At 39.3% G+C, this 18,661-nt stretch overlaps 1 protein-coding gene across 1 annotated transcript in view; it reads right to left on the reverse strand.

Annotated features, from left to right (window-relative positions):
• The window catches only part of trabd2b (TraB domain containing 2B), an 84,138-nt gene extending 66,606 nt beyond the window's left edge, over positions 1–17,532 (reverse strand). Inside the window, exons 1-2 of the mRNA XM_008406984.3 lie at positions 15,890–17,532; positions 11,658–12,227 (exon numbers count right to left, since the gene is read on the reverse strand). Of these exons, the coding sequence (XP_008405206.1) occupies positions 11,658–12,227; positions 15,890–16,003 (684 nt within the window). The 5' untranslated portion in view covers positions 16,004–17,532. The remainder of the gene's footprint in view (positions 1–11,657; positions 12,228–15,889) is intronic.
• Between the last annotated feature and the right edge of the window lie 1,129 nt (positions 17,533–18,661).

The following is an 18,661-nucleotide window of genomic DNA, read 5'->3' on the forward strand; positions in this document are numbered from 1 at the left end:
GGATCTTGTGTAATTAATCTTTCCATGTAATTTTAGCCTAAAATAAATAATAATAAAGCTCTGAAATATATTTAAAAAGTATACTTTAAGTACACTAAGTACACTTGAAGTTGTTCCAAAAAAGTACGTATAGTTACTAAAATATACTATTAGTTGTAATTTAATACTATACTAAGCAAAAAATTAGTTGTTCCAAAATAGTACAGTTTAAGTACATTGATAAAAGTATACTAAAGTATATTAAAATTTAGTATACTAAAGTATACTTTTTTTTACCTGGGTAATAAATAAATACAAATTAACAAATTCAGGTAGAAAAGAAACCTTTTATAACAGGTTAAGGAACATTTACACTGCTTACTGTATATTTGATCTCCAAATTACCCAGCAGGGTCAACAGATATGTTATAACATTAAACAATAGCTTGTGTACAAACAAGAAGTCTTGATTTAGATGACATCAAGATGATGTCTGAACAGGTTAAAATTCTCAAAAATGTGAGCTACACTCATTCATGCACAACTTGAAATGTAGCTCTTCAAGCCAAGAAATCATCTGGATATGTCACGACAAAGTTCATCATGCAAAGTCATTTTAGCATGTTTATTTCTAATGAAAGAGATTTTGTGGAACAACTTGTTTAACTCCTTCTGATGGTCTTACATTCAAAAGTTCATGTAGTTTTGTAATGTGTTGTGTCTGGATATTCATCTTTTCTGTGATGTCACCATCTTGTTTTGTTTATTTTATTTTTTGTTCATAAGAAGGATTTACTGATCATCTGGCAATGGAATTTAGATAGTCTCTGAATGCCCCGAGATGACCATACAATTATTGGCAAACTTAATTGGTTTGCTGAGGTTTCACTTTCACTTTCTCAATCCCACAACCCCACAGGTGAATAAATCATCTACATGGCGTGGTGTGAGATTAGGATAGGGTCTTATTGGATCACTGCAGTGATGTGTGAGTCACAGTTGCGTCATTTCTGCAGGAGTGAGGTACATGCAGTATGTGTGTAACGTGGGAAAGCTGCGGCAATCATGAGATGGAATTTTTTTTATGTCCTAAAAATCTGTGACAGGCTGGGAATGAAATTGTGAATGCTAAAGTGTACAGTTTGAAGCAAGGTGATTCAAAAGTGTTATTTTTCTATGGAATGATGAAACACCTTTACAAAATGCAACACTGCAGGATACTACATGTAGATTTACATAAAATGTTATAGTAGATTTGAACAGATAAAGACAACTCATTTTCTGCTTGATCAGCCCTGAATAAAGAAGTCAGATTTTCAAAAATCCAATTTTTTTCTTTAAATCAGTGAATGTACCACAAATTAGAATAGCATGACATGCAAAGGAAACTTTAAATGGCGTCTGTCTATAAGCTGTCATTGTAAATAAATAAATAAATGAGATATATTTTTCCTATAATATAGAAAGAAAAAGAAACGCCAGGGTCTTGTGGCATGTATGTAACGGTAGAGCTACGATGTCAGACGATGGAGTGAAAAGGGATTGGGTCAAAATTTGTGAATTTTCTTGAGATTGGTGATCCTTGTCAGGAGTTCATCCAAGAAAGGTGAAGAAATGCTACATCAATAGAATGGGTTATTTATATAGTTAGTAGATATCAATAAGAAATCAAAAAGGCTACTATAACAAACTAAAGCAAAATTTTGCATTGAGTCTGATGGTCTGTTTCCTGAACTTTTTTTGGAGAGAAGGCGTGTCATATCCTTAATTCTCTACACTCCTGGCCTCAAACAAAAGATGATCCTTAGTTAAACAAAGGTTATAAAACAACGATGTCCCAAAAGACAACATTCCAGAGGGGCCACGTGAGTCTCTGAGGAAATCAGTCAGTCACATTCTTGTCTGTGATCAATCAGCCTCTGGCCCCAGCCAAACCCAGGTCAAACCAACCCATCTTTAAAACTACCTGCCCTTGGCACAAAAAATAACCTCCTGCTCTTTATAATGTCTAGCCGTCTCTTTTTTTGAGCAAATACTGTATCTGGGGAAAAAAAAAAGAAATGAACATAAACAAGACCACCAGCCAACAACAAAACAATTCAACCGCCCTTTATTGCAATTTCCTCCTTTTCCTTAAGGTTGACACAATAATTACATAGAAACCAACTACTGTGTAGGTGTGCTTGGCAGCTCTGTTTCTCATTTGAAGGGAAGGAGTGTGTATAAAGATGATGAGAGATGTGAGGTTGTTACAATTTAAGCAGGAAGGAACATTTGTTTTCTCTGTGGGCGAAGAAAAGAGGAATGAAAGAGAACTTTAGTCTGCCATGCTTAATTCCCAGTCTCAGAGCACTCGGCTCACGCTGGGGAGAAGAAATGTCAGAACATAACCAATAAATTAGTCAAAGTCCAATTTATATCTACAACCCATGTAAAAAAGAAAATCCAAAACAATTAAGTGCTTAACGATGATAAAATATGTACAAGACATAAAACTAACACAATAAAAATAGACATAAAGCGTGTCACAGAGGAGAAAAAAAAAAAAAAACTAACGTGGAATAAACACTCTGCTGAAGGCCACTTGAACACAGGCTGCTAAAAGAGATTTAAAAATACACAGTGAAAGTGCCTGTCTAATATTTTAGCTAATGATCTGATAATTTGACGTTGAAGCAGAGACACAACTAAAAGTTGCAGGACACTGGCCCTAGAGGGCAGGAGCCCCTGAGCTAGAGCTAGAGGCTGGTCTTAATGCCTCTGCATACGCACAACCGCTGCACATACTTGAATGCAGACTCGAAGCAGATGTTCGCGTATAGGTAATTTGGAAGTAATTTGGACGGCCGTGTTCTTGGTGTCGCAAGGTAACTGCTCGGCGGGAAACGGTGTTCACATTGAACTGTATGTGACACTGAGCTGAAAAAGTTGAGTCAGAGCAACCAGTGGAAGGGGCGCATATCAGCAAGACTGCCACTTTGTGTTGCTCTAACAGTTGTGCAGTGGCTTCACTGGCAGAGAAGAAACACGGCTAGGCGTCCATCTAAATCATCAAACCTGCGAGTATCCATTGGGATTGAGGGAAATTAAGGAATTTGTCAGGAGAAATGTACGCAATCGATAATACACACAGAACACCAGAGTATATTGAAGCCTTTACTGAACCTAGCATAAAACGCTTTGCAGTGTCGGAGGCAAGTCCCGATAAAAACTTGTATTATATACTTTAGATCTCACCTCGAAGGAATTGGCATACGTTTTACTGTCTATAATAAATGAAAGAGTTTTTTTCAGTAAAACATGGTTTATTTGTTTTTATTAGCAATGATTTATCATGATGGACCCGCACGGAACATGTAGCCTACATGTCTAGCTGAAGATTCTGAGATGTCAGCTACATTTGTTATGCCATTGAATAGTGGCTTTCCACGTGGGATTTAAAACGGGACTATGTTTTCAACCAGATAGCGAAATTGTTTTGTTAAAAAGTCATGGCTTAATGAAAAATACTCAGTTAAACATTACATTCCTTACAATTAAATTTAAATTATCTATTTCTCAGGGTTTTGGTGTAAAACTAAAACATTTTTAGATTAGAAGGGCTTATCAATGGTGGTAGATATCTAATCAATATCATATTTTATTTCTTTATTTGACAGAATTTAGTAAAAAGCCACCCAAAAAACTTTTCTTTCCAGTGTACTGAAAATATGGTGGAGTCATTACTTTAGATTTCAGGTAGTCTGAGTGAAAGGGGGACATGGCCTCATTTGGAGTCGGGGAATGGAAACAGGACTGAAGGTTTATAGGGACGCACATGTTTTACAGGCGTCTTGATTTGACTGAGTATGATTTTGAAAAACAGTTTGATACAATTTCTATGAAGGAGAAAAGAAAAAACTTCTGGATATGCAATTAACTTTTAGCATTAGCACTTTCTTCTACAGTCATTTCTTCTATGTTTGTTAAAGTGGAAGAGAGCCAATATGTTTTTTCCATTCAGGAAAAACATTTGCTGATTAACTTCTACCCAGGCCTTTGTGTAGCCACTTTGTATTTTTCAATAGGCTCCTGCCTGCTGACTTTTCCAGACGTGTGTTCAAGAAATGCATTACTTTTCTCCCAAAATATGGATCAAGCTGAAGATCTGTTGATGTATGTTTTGTCTACTGTGTACGGTGCCGATGTAACATGCTCCATCTCTCCTACAGAGTTCTGTCCAGGATATAATTCTCTAAATGCTTCTAAATGGCAGAGAGCTATTTGGTCATTAAGAAGTCTATTAAGTCATTAGAGTAACAGTGGGACTGCCGTCTGCCTGCCGAAGGGACCAGATGATCAGCCTGATAGGTTTTACCTAGCAGTTTTCCACATATTTACGCACATAATTATAGGTTAGTTGACTTAGTGGACCGTGACTCAGATGTCACGCTTAAAGAGGCATTGGACGTCACCGGCACACTTTAAAGGTAATGCCCCCGGTCTTTCCTTCCCTTTCTCACTTTTTTTCCACTCGGTGTGGGTGTGTTATTGTGTGTTCAAATGAGCAGTAAGTGAGCAACGACACTGCCAGACCCTCGGGTCATGTCAGACAGGAAGAAGAAAGCAAGAAGAAAGAATCAAAAGGGAGGCACAAGGTTAGAGCAGAGTTCAGACACAGATTTGCCTTTTCCATTTGACAGATCATGGTCTGCACACGTCTTTAAACCTAGACATACACACCCCATCACTGTATGTAAATATTTGGATTTTGGCATGGTTGCATGGTATTCAAAATCCTCCCTTAAATATACCTTTTTGGATAAATACTATGTAAGGGAAATATTTAGCATGTCAAGGATCCACTGTGAGGATCCTTGACTGTTATGTGAAACAGTGCTTGTTCAGTCAGTGCAGACATTTACTGCTCTGAACTATGAATATTGAGCTGCTCACCATAAACACTTGTTGGTGAATTGAACAGCCAGAAATATCTGTATCTACACAGTGGATACTCTTCCTATATATTCTACATTGAAGTGTCTTTACCTTTTTCTTTATGTATGTCAAATTACTGATTTGTTTTAAAAGGGATATTTTTAGTAGGTTTTCTGGACTGAAACATAAACACAAATCAAATTTAGCAGCATGTAAAAAATATAGTGACTAATGGAAAACAGATTGTGTGGCTAAAAACAGTTAAGAGAAGCATTGTTTTCATTCAGACAGGAAAAAGTGTCTTCAGGATCAGTGGTTGTAAACCCACTGAGTGTCATTATTTTTTTTTTCATTATATCTCTCCATAAAAATAATAAAGTCTAAATGTTAACATATTAGTTACAAAACTATGACCACATCTTGAGATATACAGGGTCTGGAGCAAACAATGACCAAGCACATATGAGACTGAAGTCGTAGCAATAAACAAGTCTGAAGAATCCACCAAGTTCATCCAACCACAGGTTAACTGTTTCTATTCTTAAAAGGTGTCGGTTGACTTTGGTACCTGACTTTTTAAGATATGGAAAGGAACTGTCTGGTATTGATCAAGCTTCAGTTTGTACTTATAAACTCAATGTTTTGAGTAGATTAGATAAAATCTGAGAATATTTTATCTAATCTACTCAGTTTTCTGTAATAAGTGGTGTCTACCAGCAATAAAAAAACACATACAAATTTGCTAATGGGTCTTAATCTGTCATCTTTCATAAAACCCAACTAACCCAAATGTGGATTACAATCATAATAAAGTGAAATGTATATTAGCATTATGTAAAGCAGTGGTTCCCAAACTTTTTTTCCTGGGCCCCCCCAGTGGTTTCCAAACTATTTCTGGGGCCCCCTATGGCTTACAAATAACTGTCTGGCTGAACGATGTGTGTGAGCGAAGGGGGTTGGGGGGAGGATTCTTAGAGACTCCAGACGAACAAAAGTTGAACAGACGAATCAACTTTTTGGGGGGCAAAATGAATCGTAGCTGAACATAGACAACAACATCAGTAGCCTACAAGATACTTGTTAAGCTTAAGGTGATGTATTGATTAGCTAGTCGTCTTTTAGCTAACTTTACCTGCATCCAACAGCTTTACTCAACTCAGTCGGTTAGTTTGGGGAAAAACTGTGAAAAGTGTTTTGCTGGTTTGCTGCCATGATCCTAACACACCTGTGTAGCTCTGCACAGCAGCAGGTCACCTTCGCGTCCCCACAGGTGTAAACCCAGCGCGAGCGTCGTAGCGCTCATGTTGCGTTTGAAGGCGGCTCGTAAAAACAGATTACCACATGTTAACAACAGTTTTAACTACTGATAAAAGTGGCAGAGGACACAGATATGGGAAGTGCGGAAGTTCCTACTGTATCAAATTGACAGAGGAATAACAGAGAGATGGCCATTCTAAGGTAAGAACCTAGCGCATACAGCGTTCATGTTTTGTTTTTTTTTCATCCTGACATTCCCCCTCCCCCTCCCCCCCCCCCCCACACACACACCCTCACCCTAGGGGGCGCGCCCCACAGTTTGGGAACTTCTGATGTAAAGAATTATAAAAATAATAAAAAATTAATTTAATAAAATTAAATTAAATACCATTTTATGATTATATGTAATTGTTGAAAAGAGTTCATTATACAGTAAAAAAAACTGATATGCAAAATGAAGAGCATATATAATAACTAGATACTTGCAAATAAGAAATAAAGTAGAATGGACTAAGAGTACTAAGAAATTACAAAGTCTCTACATTATTGTTTTTACTTCTCCTGCTTGTTTTATAAATTGTGGGTTTCTATGACAGCTGTGTGTTTGGCGCCACCCTTTGACTTGGAGATTTATTGTTGCTGTTTGCTAACATAATAGACGCAGTCAGCAAATCTCTGCTAAATGCTTCAGAGTGTTGGTGCCTAGACCGTAGGAGGCAAAAACAGACGTTTTTGTTTATTCATATTTCAAGTTTGATTGTGGAACAAAAAGCAGGATTATAGATTTGCTTTTGCAGGAGCAAATCTATAATATAGTAAGTAATGTTTACAAACACACCAGCCGTGACATTTCACATGCTGCTAATGTTGAGGTCCTTCCAAATGTCACTGCTGGAGTGTTTCATCAGCTGTAAAACACTCCTTATCCGACACAGATGTCATCCTGAATCTTCAATCTGAGAAGGGTATCATGACCCTGAAATGTTCACCAAATTAAAACAATTACAAGCAATATTAGGAAAATAGAATTCAATTTTCTTACTGGCTGCCTAAAATAATCCACATTCTACATCTGATTGGCTGATCAAGCTCTCACAACGATTTCCATCAGCAGAAGCTGCTGGCTTTCAAGGCAGCTAAGAAAGAGAAATTGTATCACAAACCCATGAAGAAGAAGCGCAGCCAACATAGAGCCAAGGCCTAATCACTGTCATGAGATTTGATTGAAATAAATGTTTTTGATTGTATCATGAGCATGTGCATGCTTTTATCAATTTTTATGTGAAGGTTCTCCTTACTTTGTCGTTCCTTCTATGCAGCGATAACTACACAATCATCCGACAGCCTGCGCCAGATAAACCAGTTGGAGCTGCTGTTGCACCGCCATCCAAGATGGGAAACAGGATGGTAAGAATTAGTCTTTCAGACACAGTTTGGATAAATTATGTTATGCATATGTTATGAAAGTGCTTGAAAGGGACTGTTTATGTTTTTTAAGATAGTTTAACATAGCTTTTCACAACCACAGGAATAAACAATTAAATGAGCATTTTCACTTCACAGCAGACTTCAATCCCAAGTGTTTTTCATGTCAGAGTCCTCTCAAGGAAGAAAAATAGCACTATTAATACACACACGCATGCACACGCACACACACACACACACACACACACAATGCTTTCAACTATAAACCTTTGACCACATGCAACAAGTGATTTCTGTTCTTCTGTCAATTTATTTACTTCTATCACTAACAGGTGCTTTACTGTCATTTAAAAACACATTTTTAAAGCTTCATATGTTGTTCCACTGGCCACTAAATGTCACCTGTTTCTGAAAACTATTCTTGTAACTACAGATTGTAAATTCCTGCATGGACAAATGACCAATAGGGTTGTATTTGGTTGGTGGAGAATCGCACTTAAGCAGAAGGATACTGCAGTAGTCATGCTGACTGAAATAGGCATCGTAAACATCGCAGCCCTTAAAAAAAAAGATGAGACCAAGAGGAAACCAGATTCTGTCACCTCGCAATCTCAAAACCTTTAACCCTATTTGAGCTTAAGTCGTGAAGTGACAAGTGACATCTCTCTCTCTCTCTCCTTCTCTCTCTCTCTGCTTGATTGCACCGGTCCCCTTAAAAAGCAACCGATGGAAACTCAACTTTGGTCAGAGACCGAGGTGGGCAGTGGCGTTGCTGTCCGGCTCAGCAGTGCCTAGACGTGACCCCAGTAGACTGCCAGTCTCCTTACTGCTTCGTTGCTCATGACTCCACCGCCACCTCCTACCATGACCTTTGACCCCGGCCCAGGAGAAAGGCGCCACCAATATGATGTAATTTCTCCTCGACGTGGGCCGCTGGTCTCAGCTGAAATGTGACCCTGGGAAAATAAATATGTGCGTTTGCTTGGTGGAACAAAACAAAGGTTAAATTAGAGAAATGTCTACCTTACATGTCCAGTGACATACATAGTGACATAATTTCAGTTTGGTAAAGTGCATCACAGTTACATACTGCTATTGCTATTTTGTGACAGCTGATATTATTAAGAGATTTGATCAAAGATAAACCTTTTTTTTATTAGAAGCAATTTTTTAGATATTTGATGGATGCGTTTACTTGATAAATACTGATGGCACTTTAATGACCTACCCCTGTGGGAAAAAAGGAAGCCTTTAAAGGGATACCGATGTGCAGCTTGCTCTCTTTGAACTGACTAAACTTTCTCCAGCCTTTTCCAATCTGCGCTCAAAGCATTCGCTACTCTCTGTCCTGCCCACCTGTCAAGTTGCATCAGCCCTCAAAGAGCCGGAGAAGAACCATGCACCATGACTTGCCTTTATTTCCACAGCCTCTAAACTGTTTCTCACAGTCATATTCACACCTCTCTGAGATCTAAAGAGACCACAGAGAGGTCTCAGACAGGCAGACCTCTCTGTGTTAGACTGCCGTAGCTTATTGTCAAAAGGAGACTCTGGTGTGTCTAACGTTTCTATACGCCCCAGGAGATGACTTTACATCTATGTATCCATCCATCTGCCCCTCCGTTTGTCCCATCCGTGCATCTGTCCGTCTATCCATCTACCTGCCATAAATCCAATGTAACCTTTTCTTTCTATACTCTAAGAACAGACTGAGTGAGTTTGGCAACCTTGGAAAACGGAGTCTGGAAAAGTATGGGATTTTTGCATGAAAATGTGTTGAAATCACATGCAACCCGAGGACCAAGTTCTGTTGAAGGCATCTCTGTGTGGCAAGACAGTTCACTTTTCTGCAAAAGCTTCTCTTTAAATGTCACAAGCTACAACTATCTGAGAAAGAACAAAAAAATACTGTGAGGTTTTGGGATGTTTACAAATTCAGATTGCCTTTTTCTTAGTGATTCAGATTCGTGTTAGCAGGGAAATGACACACCCCAGACTGAGCCTTACCACTGTTTCAACACGCCGTCTATCCCAGCGTAGAGTGTGTGTATGTATGCGTGCGTGAGCGTGTGTGTGAGCGTGTGTGTGTCTTTGACCGTCTCTCTGGTGCATCACTTTCCTTTAGTTCACACCCACACAGTTTCCCTTTTGACTTGAGGTCTAGCCATTCTCCTGACCTCATCATTGTTACAGTCAAGCGTAAAAGGATCCAATCAGCCATGATCTTCAGATTAAACCTCACATTATTGTAATTGAGAATAATGGTTCCCATATCGGTTTCAGTCCAGCTCTGAATTGTATTTATACATATGTGGAAAGAGAAGGATCCAGGGCTCAGAAGTTCAGAGCACACAGGTTGGGTTGGTTTCACATTAACTTTTTTTTTCTTTTTTTTTTTTTTTACTGATTCTCCCACCAGAGCTGTTTATCTCAGCAGATCCTCCACAGCTCCTGCTCCACTTATTAATGCTGTCCTTGCACAGTCTGTGTCAGTTTAATAGGTAAGAAGTTGTATCAAACTCCTTCCCTTCCATTTTAAGATTACGGATTAAACAGTGCTCTGTGAGAACTTCAATGTTTAAGACATTATTTTATAACCCAACTCCACACAACAACTTTCTTCCCAACCTCTCTGCTGTGATCTTTGGTCTTCATGAAACCGCCTGTTTCCTAACGTTCTCCATCCAAGCTCTGAGGCCTTCACTGAATAGTTGTAAATGTATTGAGAATAAATTACACAAAGGTGGACTATTTTCACTCATTAGGTGACTTCTAAAGGCATATGGTGTAGCTTGATTATATTTAGGGCTGTAAAAGTAAAGAGAAGTGAATAAGAATGCATGGCGCAAATTTCAATTTTCTATGTTGAAATATTTTTGGAAGCTCCCATCCCTCCCAGTTCACGATTTTGCAGTACGTTGTCCTTACCAATAAATCCAGTTACATTGTCGTTTGTGGTTTCGATAAATATCAAAAGGTTTCAGCATTTTTGAAAGGTACTGTGTGTTCAGCTATGTGGGACACACTTTGCAACTAAGTTTTATAGCGACGTAGGCCCACTTTACATGCAAGCTTCAGCTACACACGTAGGATGAGAATACCGCAGCACACAATATGGAAACAACATGTCTGCAGCACAAAACAGATCACTGGAAAGCCCACCCAAAGCTGGAAGCCTTTACCCTCGTCATTACCGAAAAACGGTGCTCCTTGCAGCTGTTTATTTCTAGGGGCAGCAAAAGCTCCCAGGCATGTGCAGTGCCGTTTTGACAGCATAGTTAGAAAGTACTGATGAAAGCGGAGAGGCTCAAAACGCTCTGCCGCTCAAATTAGCTGTGAACCAATCCGTGCCGTCACGGCCCCCCTGCAGATTCTGTTGCAGCACACCATAAATGTTCCTATGTGAAGCCTCTTCATGGCTCCAGCAAGCCTCTACACAGGGCAGAGGAGAGCATCTTTTTCTTGCTGCCACGACTCACTGCTGGGTTTTCCATCACATAAAATACGTCTCGTGATTTTATGCCAGAACAAACTACCTTCATGCTTTCTTTATCCTTACATGAAAATTCTCATGTTTTACTCATCAGCTAATTAGTGTCTGTAATATTTTAGTCTCCAGTCACAGTCCAAGTCAAACAATTTGGAAGAGATAGAGCCAATCTATGCTGATGGAAGGGAGAGCTCCATGCTCTCTTCACCTTCGCTAATCTGGTCTTGTGTACACCACTCACACTGATACTCCTTCTGCAGATTCAGCTGCTGAGCGTGTTTGTCTAGTGAGGTGGAGAGACATACATAACCATAAAGCTGTCTCCATACAGACACATTTTTAGCGCTTCCTTCTCCTCATATTGTCCTCTCCCTCTTTTTTTCACTCGCACTTTTAGAATCCGTCCATATACACTAAACTTTTATAGTAGACTATAAAGCCCAACCTCCTTCTCCTTTGGAGCTACTTTACTGCAGCCAGAGTTATGACCGACACACAAAGTAAGATTCTGCTCAAGTTCTCCAGATGTCTGGACTCAAAAGCAAAACAACAGGATAAAGACGAAAGAGCTTCCCTTTCTCCTTCTTACCTGAGAGAAGTTCAGCCCGTTAAGAGGGTGACACTGCTCCTCAACCTGCTCCACTGCCCCCGTCTTCTTCCTCATTCGTTCTGCCTCTTGAGCCAAGAACAAGTCCAACACCGGAGTCCCTCTGGACCGGACGTCCCACTCCGTCAACGAGTTTACCATCAGCATCACCCACACAGGCCTCTTCCTCTCCCAGTTCCCTGCGATGGCGTTGAACAGATAGTCGGCGTACAGGCCACGGCCTCTCTGGTCCGCAGTCATCCAATAAGGCATCATGTGTTTGACGTAGTCCAGGTGGCGTTTGAGGCGACGGTACAGGTCTCGGGGCAAAAGGGTCTGCAGGTTTTCTCCATGGGGGAGCAGCTGGCAGCTCGTGAGCTTGGAGATGGTCAGAGGATCTGTGAGGTCCAGCTCAAAGAACACGTTGCTGCTGCTTCGGAAGGCTTGCTTGGAGCTGTTGGGGATGAAGTCCCAGACTCGGGTGTAGGGAACGTGGATGGTACCAAACAAGTAAGAGGGTGGCTGAGGAGGTGTGCGGTTTATCCTCCACAGGAAAGAATTCAGCTCGCTTTGCTGTGGAAAAGGAAGAGGAAAACCAAAAGTATCACTTTAGAGAGCAGTTAAGCTTACATTAAAACTAGAGCTGAAGAAAATTTTTTCTGAGCTTAGAAAGACAAAAAAAGAAAAGAAAAAGAAACAAAAATAAAAACGGGTTTTTGTTCAGTAACAGAGAATTGTGGATTTGAAAGAGTTTATAGCGAGGCCTCCGGAGTTGTAAACAGACCCTCGTGTATTGTTGAGGAGCATACTTCTGTTGCCAAAGCCTCTTTTCACCCTGTGTAGCATTTTCGAGGCAACAGTGCAAATATAATGCGGCGTTGAAGCTTACAAAAACAAAAAGCCGAAAGAAACCTGCTCTCCATTCTGACCTCACTGTGATACTTTTGTTTGTGATGTTTTTTGCTCTCGCCACAAGACAGGAGATGCGATGCTGACAGTCCTAAACACAGCATTGTGTTTTTCTGTGGTTTCCATAACAGGAAGCATTTGTCTGTTATGCTTATATTCATAAAAAACAATGTCACAAAGGAAATTAAATAATCACAGTCATTTTAAATAAACATCAGACCGTGTTGCATTTGAAATATGTTTCTTGTTAAGAGCTCGGCGAATGTGTCGTGCATGCGCTACGGCTTTGATGTTGGCATTATTCGAATATGAAAAAAGAATTTGCTTCTCTAAACAATATGAAGCTGCTGGCCACCGACGCACACTGTAATCATGCGACGGAGGGGATGAAACCCATTACAGTAAAATAAAGTTATTCTTAGAAAATGTTTACCTCTACAATTAAATCAAGAAGATTTCCCTCATCTGCGCTCCAGCCATACTGCACACTGCCAAGTTTGCCTTTAAAATTTCAAATAGCAGCCAAAATGAGCAAAGACTTCTTGCGGGATGTTCTCTTTAATTAATTGCAATGAGCATCCAGTATTTTTCCTGGCAGTCTGCTGCAAGGGCAAACTAAACAGAGCTGCTATGGTCTGGATGATTTCATTACAACGGTTTGAAGTCTTTGCAGATAAGCTGGGATACTTAAGAAGAGTAGATTTAGAGTTTTATTTCTTTTTTAATATTTTCCTTGTCAGGGTTGGATTTGTAAATTCTCGCTTCATCGTATTTCTGAGAAATGGGGATAGAGTATTTTTGTTCTGAGCGCCAGTGCCAGCCCAAGCAGTTTGAGGACCTAAGCAGAAATCACTTTGGGGCCAAGCTCCATTTGAGTCCACCCTCCACCACAACACCACTGACTATATTGTCCAGTATATTGTTCAGCGAAATCAGTGGCTTTCACCAAATTCCATCTTAGGACTTCAAACTGCAGGTTTACTTTAATGCAAAACATGTTGTGTGAGCGCTGACACCAGGGCTAACTTTAGCTACGACAGGCAGCAACAAAACAGATGACGGGATTCAGAGCCAAAATAAGTAAGTCTACATCTGCCAAAAGTGTTCATGTATGTGTACAGTCATGATTGATTCAGTCATGATTGATTCAGTCATGATTGAAATTTTGTTCTCAATGTCTCAATGATTACTGATGGCAATGCATACTGTTATTTCATAAAGGTGACATTTGAAGTACCCATTCATTTAGAAAAATGTGACTAATTTGGAATAATTACTTGAAAAACCTCTAATTAATTGAACAAAAAAGGTGTAGTGCAGTGCCTTACACAGACTGATGTTCTTAAGCTTCTATTGCAAATATTTATGATGACAATGCTTAATTTTTCATAAGATTGGACTATTACAAATTAACAATAAAACACATTTTTAACATAGAAATTTGGGTTTAATGAAGTGCATGTTTATCACCTGCTAAAAGGTTGCTATTTTCAAAAGATATTTTTAATACGACAAATGACCCTCATCGAATGCATATTCTTTATGACGTATCATTTACTCAATAAGACTGAATATATGTATCCAAGTTTGATATATCATTCATATCCAATCTCGCTCCTGTTCCATCTTGATCTTTTCACAAATAGTTGACATATGCATACAATGTTTTCTTGACTCAGGCACAAGCAGCATAAATTATTAAATAATCTTTAAATGATGACTTGGTTAACACAAATTTGTGTGCGTTTGTCAACATGTCCAGTGTGTAGCATTTTTTCCCCAAGGTCCCGACACAAATAGAGCGGTGGCAAATATTGGAAATCCTCAACAATTGAAAAACAAACATGTAACCAAATATAAGGAGGGATAGCTTCAATCATTTAGTTCAATCTTCCATGTGAAAAGTAAATGTGTTGCGGAACATATTTAAGAAACTTTAACAGTGCCAGACAAAAATGTAATGTAGTTTTTAATTGTGGTAAAAGTGATAAATATTGTCAAGAAAACATAAAGAAAAGGCAGACCTTTCAGATAAAATACAAAAAAAGAGGACATTTTGTAACTTTTTTGCTAAAAAGAAAAGTTCAATAAACAGTTTAGTTTTAAAAGATCATAATTTCCTGATTCGTATTACTTATGTTTGCTTTAAAAGGTTAAGATGACTTTTAGACACGGAAAGTGTGGTCGTGCTTGACTTATAACCGACAAGAGGAGAGATCCCCTCTGCTGAGGCAGTGCTGACTTTTTCTGGAGAGCCTTGACGCGCGGTGCTCCTTTTTATGAGGGTAATTACTCCTAATGCAAAACAGAGACCACTGTACTGACGCATACGAATCACACAAAGCGCAGGAGCACGAAGTCTTTACATTGAACTCTAAAAAACAAAACCATTTTTGAGACATAACGATATAATGACATAATGATAATAACCTCACTGCAAATACTTGGAGAGCGATTTTCAAGTGTCATACACCTGTTTCTGAGGTGATGCTTTTTATTTTTCTTTTCTTCCTGTCAGCAGCAAAAAGAAAAAAAATAAGCGTGTGGGATGTATGATTAGTGTTCCTCTGCGCACATAGGAAAATCTTTGAGTTGCCCTATAATAACCTTTATTTGTTTAATAAGCCGCACACTGTGTTTAAACATGACCACTTCTGAAAGGTCAATGAAACTTTTCCAAATGAAGTTAAGTCAACCGTGGGTGTTCTCTACTTTGTCACATAAACAGCCGTAAAGTTGGCAAGCGCGTAGTTTCCTTTGGCAAACCCGCTCATTGGGAAGGCCGAGATCTATACAATCCTATAAAGAATCTTTTTATATTTTTACATGTGTATAATAATAATAATAATAATAATAATAATAATAATAATAATAAAAGAAAAATAATAATAAAATAAAATATGAATAATAATAATAATAATAATAATAATAATAATAATAATAATAATAATAATAATAATAATAATAATGGTTATTAAGAATATTGTTAAGAATATATTGATTATAAATTGTATATTTGGTTCAAAGCTGCAAATCTTTTCAAGTATTAAGGCATCAATACAATAGATTTTTGAATAATTACTCTTTGTGCCGTTCAGCTAAAATGTACACCTATTATTCGAAGTTAATTCTAGTTTTTCCAACATTCTCCAGACTGTTACAAATGCAAACAGAAAACAGAAAAATTGTCTTCTATTTTTGCTAGTAGGGCTGCAAAACACACGTCTGTGTATTTTGCCATGGACTTGTTTTCTCAGAAGCAAATTATGTAATGAGTCTAATAAAAGGACGCTTCTGCGCAATAAAGTTCCCCCAATAAAACTCACCGACTTCGGTGGGTCGCACTGCCTCGGTCTGCCCGTACGCCCTGCGCCCCAGGGTGCCACAGTTTGCAGCAGACCGCCCAGGAGGATCCAGCTGAACACCGGCGAGTAAAACATCTCCACGAGGTGACAGGACACTTGTAGCACAGAACTTTTTTTTTTTACTCTCTCTCTCTCTCTCTGTCAGACTGCGTCCTCTCCTCTTACGCTCTGTGCTTTGAATTAAGAGTAAAAAAAAGAAGCGCTACCGGTGGCCTCTGGGCTCACATGTGCAGCTCGGTTGGAGCACCATCCCGCCTCTTCACGCACTCCGCCTCTGAGTTTGTTTTGTTTCTGTCTGCAGTTTTTCTCGTGTCTCTTCGCACGGTGCGCTCCGGGGGCACGAGCTGAAAAAGTCTTAGGGAAAAAGTTTGCGCTGCGCGAGTTTGGACGGGGGCGAGAGAGAGAGAGAGAGAGAGAGAGAGAGAGAGGTGGAACGACATGAGTACACCCCTCACCCCTCCACAAGATTAAACACAAAGTATGCATACACCACCACAGCCCCTTTAGAGAGGAGTGAGCAGCAGGTCCGGAGCGGAGAAGGACATGCGTGCGTGAGGGAAGACCCTAAAGATAGACGCAGAGAGAACGCTGCGAGGTTTAAATCGCCTTATATTCTTGAATTTACCTCAATATTATGTCTAGCACAGCCGGATCTGTCCAGTGCACTAATCAGTATTAACGAGTCCCTCCAAATAATTACTTAAAATATACAAATCTTACAGAGTTGGTGATTGTGTATATATTTTCTTGCCGCAGGCAGGGCCGGTTGGTAAAAGCGAATGGTGCAGCTGCTTGCCTTGGGGCTCAGGAGACCTTAACATGTTCACAGAACCTGCTCACACTACACTTGTACACACACATAGAAATATGAAAAAAATCATAATTTGAAAGTTTTGATAACAGAACCATAACCTAGAGCTAATTTCGCAGTGTCTGCCGCCTGAGCTTGTCTTTTTTAGAGGGGGGGATGAGGGGGTGAGGGGAGTTCTTGTTGGCAAACTTGACCACTTTTAAGTGAAATGATAGAAAAAAAATGCTAAATGTGAATAACATGTGCCCTTACTTCAATATCTCTAAGTAGAAATGTCAACTGCCTTCAGAAGTCACTTAGAAAAGACCAGGCATTGATTATTTTACAGGAGGTTAGTGTTGCTGTGGTGAAAGTTGAGCTAGAGGTGAGACCCAAATTGAATTTTTCTTCAGGCTTTACATAAACTTGGGCCAACTCAAGCTACTGCTCTTTTAGTCGTTCATTTCTTGACACCCCTAAGAAAACTGATTTTTTTTCTTCTTCTTCTTTTTTAGTAACAGGAGCATCAAGGCATGGGGCAGTATTGGTATACCAAGGGTTAAAATTGCCCCCCAAATCTCACTACCACCTGTTGCTGCACACTGCTTATCAGCTTGCTAAAAATAACTGCATGTCCTTGCTTACAAGAAAGATCATTTTGACTGAAAACATTTAGAGTCCAGTAGAACTTGGACAGTCATGGTGAGAGGGGGGGGAAGAGCACCAGCATCAGTACATTGTTATAAAACTGCAGTTGACAAGATACAGCAGCATGACTGTAAAGCATCGGGTTGCATCCTGGCTGCCTCAGCAGATAGGCAGTTAATATTAGCTTAATGTGCTTTTGAAGTTTGCCAAAATTAAAATAAATTGATGCTATAGGTAGCACTTATTACTGATTCAATCATATTTTTAGCATCCATGAAAATAAATGTTGCTTCTTTTTTTTGTTTTAACTACAAGCACTAGATTATATCATGCATGTTGACATTGAATTTTGGCATTTTTTACTAATAATTAGTGGTGGACCTCAATAAAAATATTTAATAATCACCATGAATGGCATTTTAAATCTAAAACCAAGTATTGACAAAATCAGCAATTTTGGATTCAAATATTTTGCTGCTAAATTATTGAATAAATAGACATATGAGCTCAACAACGAAAACGTTTATTGGTTTTAGTGTTATTTAGGTCAAGTGATATTATACATTCAGCTTTCAAACCCTGATCATTCAATTTCTGTGAAAACATATTTTTTTTAGAAATGTGGAGTTTGGACGGTGACATCATGTATGGCAGCTGCAACATATTTTGCATTGAGATGATACGTTAGGCTTGAATAGCTTCAGTGATTGGCCATCTCCTTTTTGTACAACTTGCACACAACAATAGCGTTTTCCAACGTCCAATCAGATCAAACTAACTTCCACTACCCTACATGGTTAAATAGGTGTAAACAGTGGATGGATGGACAGACAGATGGATGGTTAATGCAGTGGGTATGCATGGCTTCTATTTCCTGTCTGAACGCGAGAACCTGCAGGGCAGCTGAGAAGTTTGTTTGTTTTGCGTTATTTTCAGCACCTTCATTTCAAAGACGTAAATACACAATGTTTCAAATGCGACAACGTGTATCCTCCCTGAATTCTTGCTCGACAAAACCCTTGTACGGGGGTCTTGTTGGGGCAAAGAGCCGTGAGCCCTACGGGCGTGATTAATGAACGCAAATAAATAAGTACGATTATAGAGAACAGTGAGAATTGTTTCATTTATGTTACCTGCAGTCTTCTTTTAAAGATTCATTAGTCATGATGTGGAGCAGGCGGATCTGGAATAGCAGCCAGTGTTGAGAGAAAGTGACCCCCCCTCCCCCCCCTGCCTGGGCCACGATGTCAACGCTCCACTACTCAGCTGTGACCTCAGTTATTGTTCAAGTGGCA

The sequence above is a fragment of the Poecilia reticulata genome, chromosome 4, assembly GCF_904066995.2.
Source record: "Poecilia reticulata chromosome 4, P_reticulata-male-v2, whole genome shotgun sequence".
NCBI lineage: Eukaryota > Metazoa > Chordata > Actinopteri > Cyprinodontiformes > Poeciliidae > Poecilia > Poecilia reticulata.